Raw genomic sequence first — 18,069 nt, 5'->3', positions numbered from 1 at the left:
GAAAAATGTTTTTATGTTATATATCTACAGAAAATCTTAATTCAGTTAAAACAAGACATTCTTTAATTAAAACCCCTTTGATGATTTCTGCATTGATCTTTGGTTTTGAGCTGCCTATTCTGGAATTATTTTTCAAAAGAAGATTAGCTGAACTTTGAAGTAGTTGAAGCATACTTAATGTATTTTAGGGTTGACTTATTCTAATGCACTTGGCAGCCATGAATCATTTGAACAGATATGTTGACAGCTGAAGTGAAACAAATGAAAAGACATCCTCTTCAGTTCAATTTTTTTTTCTTATGAGTACACTCTAAATTCCTTGCAGATTTATTAAGAGTACTGAAAGGTAACTAATTCTTAAGCATCTGAGTGGGGCCCAGAGCAGGTGATTTTCAGTGCATAGTGAGTCCTGGTTCTTGGTAATATTTGGTGTTGCTCCCTCTTCAAGAGGCTGTTGTTTAAATATTGCTGGTATTAATATTAGCTGCCAGCTATTGGCCAACACTGTATGCTTGGTGATTCGTATTTGCTACCTCATTTAATCCTGCCAGCAACCTTACGAAATAGGTGTTTTTACCGCACTTGTATGGAGGAGAAGTTGCAACTCTGGTGAAATCAGTTATGTGGAAAAAGAGCCTGAGACTAAATCCTGAAGAGGATTTAGCTGCAGGTCCTTTGGGAGGCGATTCCAAGAAGCAGGAGCGAGGGACAGGGAGAGTGAGACAGCAAGGAAAAGAAGCTAAAAACAGGAAGCTGCTAAAGCCAGTGAGGATGTGCCATCGTACCAGGATCTCTGAGAAGTGTTGAGAACGCCTCCTAGAATCGTCCACCCAAAGGATGTTAGACCAGGGTCCTGAGACACTGACCTCCGTCACATGTTGGTTGAGAACTGCCTTAATTCCACAAAATTTCTGGGCTGTGCTGGCTGGGTTCCCTGAGATTCAGAGAATACTCTGACCAGAAAAACATAGCCACACAGGCATGGCTGTGAGATGGGACCCTCTGTGCATCCCAATGAGCGCACACAGAACTGGCTCTCATAGCTGCAGCTGAACGTAGAGGTAGACCAGAGGGCTGTGCCAAGAGGCGCTAGGAGTGTAGGACCTGAGTTGGGCCCAGCCCAAAACCTGTGAGCACAAGAAACTCTTCCCACTGTGGCAGACCGTCTCCACGTAAACACATGTGGGATGAGGGTAGCGGGAAATGGAGAGAAGGCACCCAGTATTGGCAACAGTATGAGCAGAATGCACAGAGGAAATATTATACATGTGATTACATGCTAATTAGGAATATTTACTTTTCCTATGTTGCTTTGGTTAGCATTAGTTTGTGTTTCTTGCATGTATGTAGATCAGAATATAAGAAGAAAGCCCACAGTATTCTAAGTATTAGACACTGTACCTGATTTGAGATGATAAACTCCATCACTGGGTTTTAAGGTCTGCCATGCATACCAGCTTGCTGGACTCTGGAGTTGAGAGTGTGGTGCTGGGAATGTGGGGGTGGGCGGGGACTAAGGCAGATAACGGACCTCATTCACCATTGTCCATGGTAAGAGCTGCTGCGTTTGTTTTGTTAACAATCTTGATAACACCCCTAAGATGTTGATATTCCCCTGAGCTGAACCAGAGGAAACAATGCCTTGGGTGAAATGGTTTGTTACAGTGTATCCCAGGACAGAAGGTAGCTGAAATGGTTTCTGCAAATGACTAGATTTTCCGGAGTAATAGCACCCAAACTCAGCGGAGCAGGTTGTCTGCCACAGACACAGGGTAGGAGTTAGGAAATATTTACGTAAGGTAAGGCACTCAGGTTGTCCTTTTTCATTTTTACAGTCAAGCAGATTTGGTCAGGGACCTGAATTCATACAGCCTGTTTGGAATAAGCCCATATTGCTGTGTAATAGATAACCACAAACATAACAGTTTAAAATGAAACAAATTTATCAGCTTCCAGTTTGTAGGGCAGAAGTCTAGGCAAGGTGTGACTGGGTTCTCTGCCCAGTATTCCATGAGGCTGAGATCAGGGGTCGCAGAGCTGCGTTTTTTTCTGGAGGCACTGGAGAAGAATCTGTGTGAGGGCCCTTCAGGTCATTGCCAGAGTTCAGGCGCCTAGTGATTGTGGGATGGAGGCCCCTTTTCTTTCACCTGCTGTCAGCCCGGGGCTGCTCTCAGCCCCAGGATGCTACCCACATTCCTTTCCACGTGGCCCCCTCCATCCTCCAACCCAGCAACAGATAATGGCCGTATGTCAAATCCCTGTCACACTTCACATCTTTCTCCAAGAAGGCCCAATGCCCTTCACAAGCCTAGCTAGGCCAGGCTCACCCAGATGTTCCCCCTTTAAGGAGTCAGCTGTGCCATGGACATCAGCTAGGCACAGGGTAAAATCATCCCAGCCCCAGGCCTAGGGAGTGCAGGGCAGGTACACCAGGGAGCAGGTCTCAGAGCCACCTCAGGATTCTGCCTGCACCCCTGTGAAGTACAAAGGAATTTAAGATCTAAAAGCAAGTTTAGAAATAACCCTTTACCCATGTACCAGATCAAAAATGGTAAATGTCTGACCCTGATTTCATTTTTTGTATTCTCTGTACATGCTGTATGAGTCCATTTTCACACAGCTATAAAGAAATAGCTGAGAGGGGTAATTTATAAACAAAGGAGGTTTAATTGACTCACAGTTCTGCATAGCTGGGGAGGCCTCAGCAAAGTTATAATCATGGCAGAAGGGGAAGCAGTCACCTTCTTCACAAGGCAGCAGGAGAGAGTGTGAGCGTGTGAAGGAACTGTCAAACACAAAACCGTCAGATCTCGTGAGGACTAGTCACTATCACAGGAACAGCACGGGCGAAACTGCCTCCATGATCCAATTACTCCCTTCCTCAGCGTAGGGATTACAATTTGAGATGAGATTTGGGTGGGGACACAGAGCCAAACTATATTATTCTGCCCCAGGCCCCTCCCAAATCTCATGTCTTTTCACATTCAAAACCAATCATGCCTTCCCAACAGTCTCCCAAAGTCTTAACTCATTCCAGCATTAACCCAAAAGTCGTATTTTTTTTTTTTTTTTGACATGCAGTCTTGCACTGTCGCCCAGGCTGGAGTGCAGTGGCGTGATCTTGGCTCACTGCAACCTCTGCCTCCTGGGTCCTGGTTCAAGCAATTCTCCTGCCTCAGCCTCCCGAGTAGCTGGGATTACAGGCATGCACCACCATGCCCAGCTATTTTTTTTTTTGTATTTTTAGTAGAGACGGGGTTTCACCATGTTGGTCAGGCTGGTCTTGAACTCCTGACCTCGTGATCTGTCCATCTTGGTCTCCCAAAGTGTTGGGATTACAGGCATGAGCCACCGTGCCCGGCCTAAGCCAAAAGTCTTAAGTCCAAAGTCTCATGTGACACAAGGCACATGTCTAGCCTAGGAGCCCATAAAGTCAAAAGCAAGTTAGTTACTTCCAAGATACAATGGGTGTACAGGCATTGGATCAATGTTCCCATTCCAAATGGGAGAAATTGGCCAAAACAAAGGGTCTACAGGCCCCAAGCAAGTCTGAAATCCAGCAGGGCAGTCATTAAATCTTAAAGCTCCAAAATAATCTCCTCTGACTTCATGCCTTACTTCCAGGTTACAGGGGTGGCTCCCATGGCCTTGGGCAGCTCCTTCATGGGTTGGCATTGAATGCCTGCATCTTTTCCAGATTCATGATGCAAGCTGTTAGTGGATCTACCATTCTGGGCTCTGGAGGGCAGTGGCCCTCTTCTCACAGCTCCACTAGGCAGTGCCCCAGTGGGGACTCTGTGGGGGTGGTGGGGCAGCAACCCCACATTTACCATTTGCACTGCCCTAATAGAGATCTCCATGAGGGCTCTGTCCCTGCAGCAGACTTTTGCCTGGACATCCAGGCATTTCCATACATCCTGTGAGATCTAGGCCAAGGTTTCCAAACCTCAATTCTTGACTTCCGTGCGCCCGCAGGCCTAACAGCATGTGGAAGCTGCCAAGGCTTGTGGCTTGCACCCTCTGAAGCAATAGCCCAAGCTGTACCTTGGCCCCTTTTAGCCACGGCTATAGTTAGAGTGGCTGGAATGCAGGGTGCCATATCCCAAGGCTGCACAGAGCAGCTGGCCCCTGGGCCTGGCCCACAAAACTATTTTTCCTCCTGGGCCTCAGGGCCTGTGATGGGAGAGGCTGCTGCCAAAATCTCTGACATGCCCGGGAGACATTTTCCCCATTGTCTTGGCATTTAACATTCAACTCCTTATTACTTATGCAAGTTTCTGCAGCTGGCTTGAATTTCTCCCCAGAAAATGGGTTTTTCTTTTCTGTCGCATTGTCAGGCTACAGATTTTCTAAACTTTTATGCTTTGCTTTTCTTGTAAACATAAGCTCCAATTTCAAACCATCTCCCTGTGAACACATAAAACTGAAAGCTTTCAGAATAATCCAGGTCATGTCTTGAATGCTTTGCTGCTTAGAAATTTCTTCCACCAGATACCCTTAATCATTGCTCTCAAGTTCAAGGTTCCACAGATCTCAAAGGCATGGCAAAATGCCACCAGTCTGCTAAAGCATAGCATGAGTGACCTTTACTCCAGTTCCCAATAAGTTCCTCATCTCCATCTGAGACCACCTCAGTCTGGACTTCATTGTTCACATCACTATCAGCATTTTCGTTGAAACCATTCCACAAGTCTCCAGGAGGTTCCAAAGTTTCCCATATCTTCCTGTCTTTTTCTGAGCCCTCCAGACTGTTCCAACCTGTACCCGTAACCCAGTTCCAAAGTCCCTTCCACATTTTCAAGTATCTTTATATCAATACCCCACTCTCTCCAGTACCAATTTGCTGCATTAGTCAATATTCACACTGCTATAAGGAAATACCTGAGGCCGGGTGAGGTTGCTCACACCTGTAATTCCAGCAGTTTGGGAGGCCGAGGCAGGCAGATCACTTGAGGTAGGAGTTTGAGACCAGCCTGACCAACATGGCAAAACTCCATCTCTACTAAAAATACAAAAAATTAGCTGGGCATAGTGGCGTGCTCCTGTAATCCCAGCTACTTGGGAGGCTGAGGCACAATAATTGCTTGAACCCAGGAGGCAGAGGTTGCAGTGAACTGAGATCGCACCACTGTCACTGCACTCCAGCTTGGGGAACAGAGTAAGACTCTGTCTCAAAAAAAATAGGTAATTTATAAACAAAGGAGGTTTAATTGACTCACAGCTCTGCATGGCTGGGGAGGCCTCAGGAAGCTTACGATCATGGCAGAAGGGGAAGCAGGCTCCTTCACAAGGTGGAGAGTGTGAGCATGTGAAGGAGGAACTGTCAGACACTTACACAACCATCAGATCTAGTGAGAACTACTCACTATCACGAGAACAGCATGGGGGAGACTGCCCCCATGACCCAATCACTTCCCTCCCCTGACATGTGAGAATTACAATTCGATATGAGATTTGGGTGGGAACACAGAGCTAAACCATATCATGTGCCTTGAGGAAACGTTAAACTACTGGAAAGTGTTTATAGCTGGGAGATTTGGGGTTCTTGCTTGAATGACCAGGCGAAGGTTAATTATGTTAGTGTTCTTGCCTTGTATATTACTAAGGCTTACCTTGAAGGGTCACTGGTCCCTTAAATTATAAAATTATTTCACATCCTTTCATATGTTTCATATCAATATTGGGTTAATATTTCTATCCCAAATTTTCAGATGAGAAGGTTGACTGATTAGGTTATGTGGTCAGTAAACACTAAAAAGCCAAGATTAAGCACTTTGTAATACACCATGATGGCTACATACTTACTTTTTTTGTTCCCAACTTTTTTTTTTTTTTTTTTTTTTTGAGACAGAGTCTCGCTCTGTCTCCCAGGCTGGAGTGCAGTGGCATGATCTTGGCTCACTGCAACCTCTGCCTCCTGGGTTCAAGTGATTCCCCTGCCTCAGTCTCCCGAGTAGCTGGGAATACAGGCGCCTGCCACCATGCCTGGCTAATTTTTGTATTTTTTGTAGAGATGGGGTTTCACCATATTGGCCAGGCTGGTCTCGAACTCCTTACCTCAGGTGATCCGCCTGCCTCGGCCTCCCAAAGTGCTGGGATTACAGGCGTGAGCCACCGCGCCCGGCCCTGTTCCCAACTTTTTACTGTGGTAAAATACACATAAAATTTACCATTTTATGTGTACATAGAATTCATAAGTGTGCAGCTGAGTGGTATTAAATATATTCATGCTGTGCATCCATCACTACCATCCATCTCCAGATGTCTTTCGTCTTGTAAAACTGAAAATCTGTACCCATTAACCACTAAGCTCCCACGCCCTCTCCCCAGCCCTGAGAGCACACTTCGTGTCTCCATTGATCTGACTGCTCTAGGTACCTCACATGAGTGGAAGCACACAGCATTTGCCTTTTCGTGACTGGCTGGAAGCACACAGCATTTGCCTTTTCGTGACTGGCTGGAAGCACACAGCATTTGCCTTTTCGTGACTCTGGCTTACTGCACTTAGCATATGTGCTCCAGGTTCATCCAAGTTACAGCGTGTGTCAGAATTTCCCTCCTTTTTAAGGGTGAATAGTATTCCAATTACATACTTTTAACAAACATACCTTGAGAGCTTACTGTGTGCCAGGCACTGAGCTGAGTGACAGCATGTTGAAATGAGTCATATATGGTCACAGTCTTGCAGGGACTCCAAATCCTTAGCAATTGCACTGCAATTTTTGTAAGTCAGCTGCAAAAGTCTAAACACAGGGATGTGGAAACATCTGGATGGAGCAGCAGACTCCACTGGAGTTAGTAGAAGGACGACCTGAGAAGCTGGTCTTGGAAGATGAACAGCTGTTTGTGACTGATGAATGGGTGATGCGGGTGGGAAGGTCGTTCCAGCAAAGGGAACAGCACATGCAAAGGTGTGGAACGAAGGGCCTGACCCTGACCGCCCAGGTAGGGGGAAGAAGTGCAGCAGATTGGGGGACAAGGAGGCCAGCTGTACACGCAGTCGGGGCACCAGCCCAGTCTGTAAACGCGGCATGACTCCATCCACTTGGAGGGTGGATGCGAGCAGCTGTTTATACCCATTTCCTCTCTCAGTCCCTTTTCAAACCCTAACCCCAGTTATTCTGTTTCCTCAGCTGAACTAGATGCAGAGCACGCCCAGAAGGTCCTGGAAATGGAGCACACCCAGCAAATGAAGCTGAAGGAGCGGCAGAAGTTTTTTGAGGAAGCCTTCCAGCAGGACATGGAGCAGTACCTGTCCACTGGCTACCTGCAGATTGCAGAGCGGCGAGGCGAGTGGGGGCTGGGGCTGCTGGTGTGGGGACTCACCGGCTGTGCGGGGTGGCGATGGACCCCTCTCCCCAGAGCAGGGCATGGGGCAGAGTCCTCAGAAGTTCCGTTCTGTTATGAGACCCCAGCAACCAAAATGTGTGCGTCGGGCCACCTCTCTCTTGCCCTGCTTTTGCCTCTTCTATCAGTCTAAGCTTTAGTTGAAGATATATTTTTTTAATACCTCTAAAGATTACAGATACAGCCAGGCGTGGTGGCTCACGCCTGTAATCCCAGCACTTTGGCAGGCCAAGGCAGGCAGATCACCCGAGGTCAGGAGTTTGAGACCAACCTGGCCAACATGGTGAAACCTCGTCTCTACTAAAATACAAAAATTAGCCGGCCGTGGTGGCGCGTGTCTGTAATCCCAGCTACTCAGGAGACTGAAGCACGGGAATCACTTGAACCCGGGAGGCGGAGGTTGCCATGAGCCGAGATCGCACCACTGCACTCTGGCCTAGGTGGCAGAATGAGACTGTCTCAAAAAAAAAAAAAAGATCACAAACACAAATTATGCTTCTAGAAAACCTGCAAAATTACCAAAATGGAAAAAAGAAAAATAGCCCTTAATTCTCCAGTACAGAATAGTCCCTGTTACTGCTTTTCGTGTGTTCTTTCTAGTCTCTGTCGAGTCTGCTTATCTAATTGCTATCTGACTGGACCGTACATATATATGGCTTTGTCTCTAACTTTTCTTCATGTTACATAGGGCTCTTTCCGCCTGTTGTTAAAAATATTATAAGAGGTTGTGTGTCAAAGGCTGCATCTTTTTGTCATGATGTATCCTAATATATTCCACCAGTTTTCCTAGCTGAACATTTAAAATCTTTCCCTCAGTAAATAGTGCTGTAAGGAACAAGCTGATTAGAAGTCCAGACACCGAACTCCTTCTTCCCAGCTTTTCCTTTGGAAGAACTGAGTGACTCAGAGGTGCAGCAGGGGTGGGCAGGGCAGCGGCGCTGGGCAGCTTACATTTTCCCTCCAGCCTGCGCCGCACAGGCAGTACCAGACCCCCGGCAGCGGGGAGACCCGTCCAAACCTTGCCCTGTTTTCCTGCCCTCCCATTCTCCTGAACGTCTCGTCATCTTCTGGACACCTCCCTCACCCCCCAAATCTCAGCCTTCATCCTTTCCCCAGGCTTGCCTGGCCCTGGCCTTTGTTTTCTCTATCCTGCCCCCAACCACATCCCCCAGGAGTGTTTCTTCCTTGTCATCCAGTTCTGTGTCCCCTCCAAGGAGAGGTTAAAGAAATCCAAGAATGAGGCCAGGTGCAGTGGCACACGCCTATAATCCCAGCACTTTGGGAGGCCAAAGTGGGTGGATCACGAGGTCAAGAGATGGAGACCATCCTGGCCAACATGGTGAAACCTCGTCTCTACTGAAAATACAAAAACTAGCTGGGCGTGGTGACATGTGCCTGTAGTCCCAGCTACTCAGGAGGCTGAGGCAGGAGAATCACTTGAACCCGGGAGGCAGAGGTTGCAGTGAGCTGAGATCGCGCCACTGCACTCCAGCCTGGCGACAGAGCAAGACTCCATCTCAAAAAATAAATACATAAATAAAAAGAAATCCAAGAATGAGGAAAGAAAATAATGTTGAGAAAAATAGATTAATAGCAGTAGCTGAAGACTTCAGAGTGTGCTGGTGAATGCAGTCAGTTAGTTGTGTGGATGATGCTTGTTTACCTTCCAATGCACAGTATAGATTTGAAGCTTAACAACGTTCTCTGGAGTCAGCCTTTGCCATTCTTGTATCCTGTGACCCTGCATTTGTCCTCTGTGCGTTTCCTCCGAGCATACGTGCAGGATTCTGGTGCTTCCATGTTTGCTGCAAATTGTAGAGAGTGGCTTCCCATGGCTCCTTTGGGAGGAAGGAGAGGGTTTGCTCCAGGGATTTTTATCCTGTTATGGGTAGAAACCGAGAAGGACACTGTCTTACCCCAGCTGCCATAACAAAACAATATGGACTGGGTGACTTCAACAGCAGACATTTATTTTCCCTCAGTTCTGGAGGCCTCAGATCCAAGATCAGCATGCTGGCGTGATCGGTTTCTGATGAGGGCTCTCTTCCTTGCTTATAGACGGCCCCCTTCTCCCTATGTATGCACGTGGCCAACAGTAGGGTAGAGCTCTCTGCTATCTCTTGGTATTAGGGCTAATCTCAACCACAGGGGCCATGTCCATCTGACCTCATCTAACTTAATTACCTCCCAAAGGCCCCAGCTCCAAATATCCTCATATTGGGGGTTAGCGCTTCAACATACAAATTTTATGGGGACACATTCAGTCCATACAGATACACCCTGGCCGACCCACACATTTGAACATAATGACACATCGCACCAATGTCTCATGTCATAGAAGAGATGCAGTGATGATGGACAGTCATAGAAACTCTGATTGCTAAACAATTTAACTCTATCTTCCTTCAGTTTAGTACTTGCTGGTGAGCCCAGAGGAAGCACAGAGAAATGAAAGTGCCTCTCAGGAAGCTCCCATTATAGGGAGAGCCGTGGACGCACCCCCGAGAGGATGATGAAGTAGTAGACGTGTGGCCGGCTTGGAAGGAGCAGCTTCTGTTGATGGCCAGCCCCTGGTGACAGGGACGGGCACGTACTGCAGTTGCTCCACAGCTAGCAAGGCAGCGGGCTGGCAGAGAGAACGCGTCTAGCAGATACCTGCTGGAAATACCTGCAAGGAAATATGAAGTGGTTAAATTTTTGTGGTTTTGAGTATCTCAAAGATTAAGTTTCAAGAAAATGCTGGGCTCATTTTTTTAAGGTAAAAATCAGGCACATGTTGCCAATATATGGTTTTGAAAGCTTTGAAGAAGAAAATTGGGAGCCCTGGGCTTTTTAGCTTTCTCTTGAGCTAGAGCTGAGAGATAGCCACACACGGGAATCGGGCATCTCATCGCACGTCTGTGCAGAGCCGGCTCAGACTTCCCAGCCCGACGAGCCACAGCACCTTTCTTAGGGAGGAATCTTCATCTCCAAGGATTAGTATTAATTTAGGAGAATCAATCAAAATTTTAAAAACTCTACAGCAAACATGGCATTTTGGACTCATTCCACTAAATCAGAAATAGCAGTTGGAATTTCACTTTCAGAAGCATCATTTCTTAATTAAGACCATGGAAAGTTTTATCCAGAGAATCATCAGAAGAAGGGGTGAAGGCACATATGTGCCCACTTGGATGGTGCTGAGGCCAGGTGGCCCCCCAGGCACAGAGGCTCTCAGGCTTGAGGACTGAAGGCGGTGCCGGGAGGGCTGAGCAGCAGAGGGGGCCTGGGCCCCACCACATGCCCCGCAGGCCTCTCCATGCCGTTAGGATATAATTAGATGTTTTGTAAGACCCTAGCCCAGGCTTGATCTTCTGCCTGACATGACTGCCATTTTCTTAGAAAAGTATTTTTATTGCTTTGATTTTATTGCTGAGTGTCAGGATATCCTGCAGTTACTTATTAATAAATCACCTCGGAGATGTCCTGGTCTGTGCCTGGGTTTTCTGGCTCTGTGTTCCCATAGATTTCAGGCTCTTGTGTTTCTGAACCAGTAGTTCAGCAAAATGGAATCCTATGGAGCCAGGGGTGCCCCTGCTTCCAGAGGGATTGATCAGCTCTGGGATGCTCCAGCGTGGACCCAGTGCCCTGGGAAGGGAACGAGGTTTGGGGCTAATGATAAAATTACAATAAAGTTAGAAAAGAGAATTAACAGGCAACAGTGCACCTAAGTATCAGTATCCATACTGATACATTCACCTCTAATTTGATTTCCATTCTTAAATATTTATTTCCATTGAATAAATGTAATTTATTCATTGATGTATTGATGGGTGTTTCCAGTTTTCTTATTTAATAAAAACAATGCTGGCATGGACTTTTGTTTGTTTTAGGATGGAGTCTCACTCTGTCACCCAGGCTGGAGTGCAGTGGCGTGGTCATAGCTCATTGCAGTCTGGAACTCCTGGGTTCAAGTGGTTCTCCCACCTCAGACTCCCGAGTAGCTGGGACGACAGGTGTGCACCACCATGCTGGGCTAATTTTTTATTTTTTTGGAGAGACAGGGTCTCACTATGTGGCCCAGGCTGGTCTCGAACTCCTTGGCCCAAGTGATCCTCCCACCTGGGCCTCCCAGAGTGCTGGGATTACAGGCGTGAGCCACCACACCCGGCCTTGGACATTCTTATAATTTCTCTCTCTCTACATATACGTAAGAGTTGCTTTAAGACCAGCTGTTCTCAGGCTTGAGCAGCCCCACAGTCCCCTGGAGGGCTGTTCAAACATGGATTCCTGGGCCCACTGCAGGTGTGAGGTGGGGCCTGAGGATTTGCATTATAACCAAGTTACCAGGTGATGCTGAGGAGACCACACTTTGGAAACCATTTCTTTAGGGTATATAACTAGGAGAGGAATTACTGGTCACAATGACATGGCTGTCTTTCATTTTACTAGATGCTGTCAAATTTCTTGCCAAAACATTTGCACCAGTTTACAGTCTCCCCAGCCACATATGCACATTCTGATTACATCTTCACCGGCACGTGGTAGTGTCAGATTTTTAAATTTTTGCTAATCTGTTGGAATGAAATGACACCTTTGGCAGTTTCTGTATATTCAGGAATCTTCAAGCCTCTCTTTTCGGCTCCGTTCTTCTGCCGCCTGTCCCTGCGCCAAAACCATACTGTCGTCTACTTAGTCATCAAGTGTTGGTTCTCAGCTGGGGACACTTTTGCCCCCAAGGGGACATTTGGCAATGTCTGGAGACCCATTTTGCTTGTCGTGCCTGGGGTAAGGGTGTGCTACTGGCATCTAGTGGGCAGAGGCCAGGGATGCAGTTAAACACCCCACACTACCCAGGACACCCCACAACCAAGAACGATCTGGCACAAAGTGTCAGGAGTGCTGGAGCCGAGAAGATGTTTTCTAGTGAAGCTTGAATCTGCTGGAGCCATTCCTGACCTGCCCTGCACGTCTGCATGCATTTATTTTCTTCATAGTTGCCATGACTCTTCTTGGGGTCTTGTCCTTTGGTATAAATGTCACAGTTTCAAGTTTGTTGACGAACCTTGTCTACAGTTTGAGCGGAATTGCAGTAAGTTTCTGCACGGAGACACACTGGGCCTCTTAGTGGTATTGGATCTTTCTGCAAGTGCACGTGTCTCATGCATTCCTGAGTGTTGAGTAGAACTTGCCTCCAATGCTGTTACCAGTGACTACTCTATTTGAAGAGCTACCTATTCTTTTTTTCTGATAGTTACAGAGATTTACTATTTCTCGTTAATTTTGGCAGGTTTTCCATGGAATTGTCTTTAGTTGTCAGATATGTCAGCATAACGTTGCCCATGGTGCGCGTCTCCCCCTTAGCTGTGTTCCTGATTAGGCTTGCTTTTGCATGTTTAAAATTGTTCATGTGCCTTTTTATTCCTTTCATCTCTATTTACGATGAGTCTTACCCAGAACATAACCATTTTTAAGCTTTTTTTCCCCTAAAGAACCAGCTTCTTTGTTCTACTGTTTCATTAACTTCTCTTCATTTTCGCTTTCTTTGGGCGATTGTTTTTTTTCTAACCCAAGTTGAATATTCAGGCTTGATTTTCAGCGTTCCTCTCTCGTAAGGCATTCAAAGCTATGGATTTCTTGCAGGGGTACCATTTTAGCTGAATCCTACAAATTTTGACATTCATAATTTCTGGGTAAATTTTATCATTAGCATTTCATATTTGATTTGTGAACTGTTTATAAATGTTTTTTAAAAATAATTAGATGTGTGAAAGTTTTCCTAGCGGTTACCAATTTCTAACTAAATTTCATTGTGATTGGAGAATGGGATTTCGATTTCTCTTACTAACTTTGGGACTGCTGATGTCAGTCATCAAATAGGTATAGTGACATGCCCCCAAGATTATGGATATTATGTTTTCATTGTCATTCTGCCATATTTTTACTTTAAAAACGTAACCAAAAATAGAAGTTTTAGATTATCTTCCTGGTGAATTGAACCACTTAAAAGTCATTAAGTACTACTCTTTATCCCAATATTACTTTTGTTTCCCATTAAAATCTATTTTGATATTAATATAGCTGTATCAGCTTTCTTCTTAATTATTTGTTTCCTCCTTATATCTTTTTAAGAAACATTTGCATGTTTCTGTGTCTCCATATGTGTCTCCTGTAAACAGAAGGTAGCTAGATTTTATTTTAGTTCAGTTGTATAATCTCTTAACTGGCAAGTTTGGCTCATTGACGTTTCCTGTGATCACTGACACACCCATTACCATCTTATTTGTTGCTACAGAATTTTCCTGAAAGCTTTTCCTATGCTTCTTAGTCCAGTTTTTTCTCTCCTGTTTTAAGTTATACTCCTGCCCTTTTCAAGAAGATGGCACAGACAAACTTTCAAAACTGAAGTCAGAAGCCAAGATCCAAAGGACAGGCCTTGGCGAAAGGCCTCCGTAGGTCAGAAAGGAAACCCTCAGAAGTGTGCCCCCAAAAAGAACAAGCCTGACCAGCGTGCCTTCAAATTCCCCTGACCACTCAGCCCTGAAGATCCAGCCCAGCGAACTGCTGTCCCTGTGTGGCTGGGCTCAACCCCTGGCCAAGTCCGAGGCAGAGCAGGCTGGCTCAGTTGGCGAGGATGATGCCGCCAAGCATGGGACCATCTAAACCATAACACTTTTCCCCAACTAAAAATAGGAATTACTCTTACCTCTCATTCGAGTGCTGAACTTTAGTGATTTTCTGAGCCTGAAGATAATGAGACTCACTTTCCTCCCAGATGAAGCCACAATCTCACGTTGCTGTGGCTCTAAGCACCCTCCTCTCCGCCCCCGTTGTCTTTGTTCAGGAGGGTAATTTGGCCTTGGTGACTCCTCGTTATGACTGTTCCATTCCAGGTTTTACATTAACTCACACACTCACACATCTCTTTGCTTAACATGCTTTCTTGCACTCAGCCCTTCCTTCGCTATGCCTCTAGCGAGAGCAGGCTCATGATGACGTGTTTCTTCTTGGTCTCTGCTTTTCTCCTGGATCTTAAACGATACCTAATGTTACACCATTTTAGAGATGACACTTCTCTCTCCTCTGAACTTACTCCACAGTCTTCTGGCTTTTATTATTGTTGTTCATAAGTTGCCTGTCATCCTAATTATTTCCTTCTCTTTCTTAGCCTGCCCTCTCTCTCTGGCTGCCTTTTAGAGAGCCTTTGTCTTTTGATGTTCTTCAACTTCAAAGCAATTGATGTAGGTGAGGATTGCTTTGATCTCGCTTGGAATGTTTTGCTTTTTAAATCTGGGTCCTGAGGTCTTTCATCGATTCGGGAAAATCATCAGCTTCTTTGAATAGAGTTATCTCCCCTTCTTGGCTTTGGGGAAATGTGAGCAGATGCTACGCTTCTGCATCTTTCGTACCTTTTACGCTCTCTTGTGATTCCTTTCTTTGTTCTTCTATGCTGCATTATGGCAGATTTACTCATCCTGCCTTCTAGTTCATTAATTTTCTATTGGGCTGTGACTGTGCCCCGAGTTTGAGATTTCAGTCTCTTCTACCTAGTCATTATTTGGCTTTCAAATGTCTGTCCTTATTTTTGACACCTTGTTTTTGACTTCACCTTTCCTGTGACCATGGTGTATGAACAGCCATCTCGTATTCTTCAGCGAGGACGATGTTTGTTTCTGCTGCCCTAAACTCGGAGTGGCTCATTTCATGTGTGTTACAAATGCCAGATTGGGTTGGGACTGACTTTGTATAAACCAAGGTTAAGGGAGAGTCCTTCCAGAAATAATTTGCATTTGCTTCTGCCAGGCATCCCCATGGCTAGGATAACTTATGTGGCTTGTGGTTTTCTGGACCATAGAGGTCGTTTGCCTATGAGTAAAGACCTGTGGGGCATCCCGTGCTCAGTGCCCGGGCTGAGGTCGACTAGGCATGTGCTATTTCATGGGGTCGCTGTCTGCTGGCGGGCTGGGTTTTGTTTTCTCCTAGTCTGTGCTTCCACTGCAGGGAGCTCTTACAGCTTACAGATGGTCAAACCCCTTCTGCCGTTAGGCCCGAGAAATGTTCCAAGGGCAGTGGAAACTCCACTTGCAATTAGAGGAGTGTGCCTGCCGGGAAGGTTCAGGGCAACTGTAGGCAGGAAGCAGAGCTGTGGCTGGCAGGGAGGAAGGTCGCTAACTGTTGCTGCAGGAATGTTGGCCTCTTTGAGACAGGCTGAGCGTCCTACTCCAAACAGCCGGGACTCGCTTAATACAGAGATTGGTCTTCAGCATCCCAAAGGGCTGGGGATGAACAGATTAAGGAAAGTGTAAAAGGTAGTACTAGTTGCCAAGGGTGATTTAGGATGCATTTAAAGTGCCAGACTGGCATATGTCATCTACTAATACATTGCTTCAAATTCCATTTTGAAGTAAGCTTAGAAAATGCAATGTAGTTAGCCTAATGCCAATGGAAGTTCACCTTTTAAAGTAATATTAAAGACAGCGTGTCCTTTCTCATGTTGCTGATCTATCCGCAGAGCCCATAGGCAGCATGTCATCCATGGAAGTGAACGTGGACATGCTGGAGCAGATGGACCTGATGGACATATCTGACCAGGAGGCCCTGGACGTCTTCCTGAACTCTGGAGGAGAAGAGAACACTGTGCTGTCCCCCGCCTTAGGTAGGGTTGACAAACTTGCATTAGCTGAACCGGGGCAGTATCGATGCCACTCCCCTCCAAAGGGGAGACGTGAGAACCATCTGCCAGTCACTTACGCATAAACCCCCAAGCTCACAGCCAGCTCCTGGCTCCCTAACCCCACGGTTCCACACAGCTGTGTGGCAGCTGCAACAGTGGTGTGGTTCCGTCATGAATTCTTCTCAAAGATTTGACATGCTCCACTCCGGTAACTTTGGTGAGTTGAGAGCTTTCTTGTTTGTTTTCCCTCCTTTACCACCCAGAAATCCATTTGAGTCTGCTCCTTGTGGTTAAGGACTGGTGTTTGCAGGGAGGTGCGGACTTTCCTGCGGGGCTCACGGGAAACTCTTCCCTCTTCGTGCGAGAGGCATTTAGGGGCGTGCCTGCCATGGGCAAAGCCATGGTGCGTGTTCAGCTCTTGGCCTGTGTTGTAAACTTAGTTGCACTTCAGTTCCTTTCATCCCTTCACAAAATTTTGTTTCACATTCATGCAGCAAATATGGACTGAGGTGCCACACCTGTACCTGGGCTTGGTGCGTTTCAAATTTCAGACCAGTTCTTCTGGCTGGGTCAAGGCAAAGCTCAGTCGTCCCAGCAGCACCTCAGCCATCTCTAGAAGGTTCTACCATTACCACGGTTTCAGCTTCCTCTAAACTTCTCACCCACTTCTCCTGGCAATCTGTCAGAACGGTGTCATCCCGGGGAAGAGAAGGGGCTTGGGTGCATTTGCCCCCATCCTGAGAAGGGCAGAATACTGGAAACCAGAATGAACCCTCACCCAGAGTCAAGGAAAGATTTAGAAACAGTGACACCTGCATATAGAATTTTGATTCCTTGAAGAGCCTATTTAGTTCCATAAAATTGGACAACTGCTGAAAGGCCAGTAATTCCGACTTTCTCAGCAGTGGTGTCTCTGAATTACTGCAAAGGGTAAAAAAAAAAAGAAATCTAGATTATCAAGGTTACAAGGACTGCTCCTCAAAGATATGCAGCACTTGCCTTTGGGCCTCTATTACACGCGTATTACAGTCTTAGGAGTGCTTGATCTGTGTCACAGGTGGCTGACTCCTTAGGGGACAGAAGGGTCACCGCAGGGCCTGAGGCTGCCTCTGGCATCACTCAGCTCAGTGTCTTCCAGGGCAGTTCCCAAGTTCTGCAGGCCCCAGGTGCCTGGAACAAAAACCACACACCGCTTTCATGACGGGCACATTCCACAGCTGTTGGCGGCAATTCTAATTCACAATATTTTTATGACAGGGCTTTTTCTTCCCTACGTTATTTTGCAGGGCCTGAATCCAGTACCTGTCAGAATGAGATTACCCTCCAGGTTCCAAATCCCTCAGAATTACGAGCCAAGCCACCTTCCTCTTCCTCCACCTGCACCGACTCGGCCACCCAGGACATCAGTGAGGGTGGGGAGTCCCCCGTTGTTCAGTCTGATGAGGAGGAAGTTCAGGTGGACACTGCCCTGGCCACATCACACACTGACAGAGAGGCCACTCCGGATGGTGGTGACGACAGCGACTCTTAAATAATTGGGACATGGGCGTTGTCTGGCCACACTAGAATCCAGTTTTGGCTGTATACGGAATTCCACCTGGAAAGCCAGGTTGTTTTATAGAGGTTCTTGATTTTTACATAATTGCCAATAATGTGTGAGAAACTGAAAGAACAGCTAACAATAAAGTGTGAGGACGGTAAACTGAGAGCGCACAGAGCTAGTTTGTACACAAAGGCTTCTAAATACACGTCCTTAGGGCCACTGTAACTCAGGGTTCCTTAGAATGAAGGGACGCGCAGGTCATTGAGGGCCACCCCAGGAGGTTGCATGTGGGCAGGGCCTGGGCCAGGCGGTGGAGGCTCCACAGGGCTCAGTTCTGCATGAGGCAGGGAATGACCTACCGTTTCACAGGTGGAAAATACCACTTCCTGTAGAAGAGCTGACTGACTGTAGCCAAACCACTCTGGCAAAGCTTGGGGTTTTCCTTTGATCATTACAGAAGTATCATCATCAGTCCAGTAGCCAGCCAGTCCAACCCCTACTTTCACACCCCTGGGCCCAAAAGAAC

At 46.6% G+C, this 18,069-nt stretch overlaps 1 protein-coding gene across 3 annotated transcripts in view; it reads left to right on the top strand.

Annotated features, from left to right (window-relative positions):
- Nucleotides 1–17,706, top strand: part of DTNBP1 (dystrobrevin binding protein 1) — a 146,813-nt gene extending 129,107 nt beyond the window's left edge. For all 3 annotated transcript variants that reach the window (XM_031012528.3, XM_019030169.3, XM_055390672.2), the window contains 3 exons: nucleotides 7,134–7,289; nucleotides 15,839–15,982; nucleotides 17,287–17,706. In XM_031012528.3, the coding sequence (XP_030868388.1) occupies nucleotides 7,134–7,289; nucleotides 15,839–15,982; nucleotides 17,287–17,531 (545 nt within the window). In that variant the 3' untranslated portion in view covers nucleotides 17,532–17,706. The remainder of the gene's footprint in view (nucleotides 1–7,133; nucleotides 7,290–15,838; nucleotides 15,983–17,286) is intronic.
- The last annotated feature ends 363 nt before the right edge of the window (nucleotides 17,707–18,069 follow it).

This window comes from Gorilla gorilla, chromosome 5 (genome assembly GCF_029281585.2).
Source record: "Gorilla gorilla gorilla isolate KB3781 chromosome 5, NHGRI_mGorGor1-v2.1_pri, whole genome shotgun sequence".
NCBI lineage: Eukaryota > Metazoa > Chordata > Mammalia > Primates > Hominidae > Gorilla > Gorilla gorilla.
This window is presented reverse-complemented; position numbering and strand designations above follow the sequence as displayed.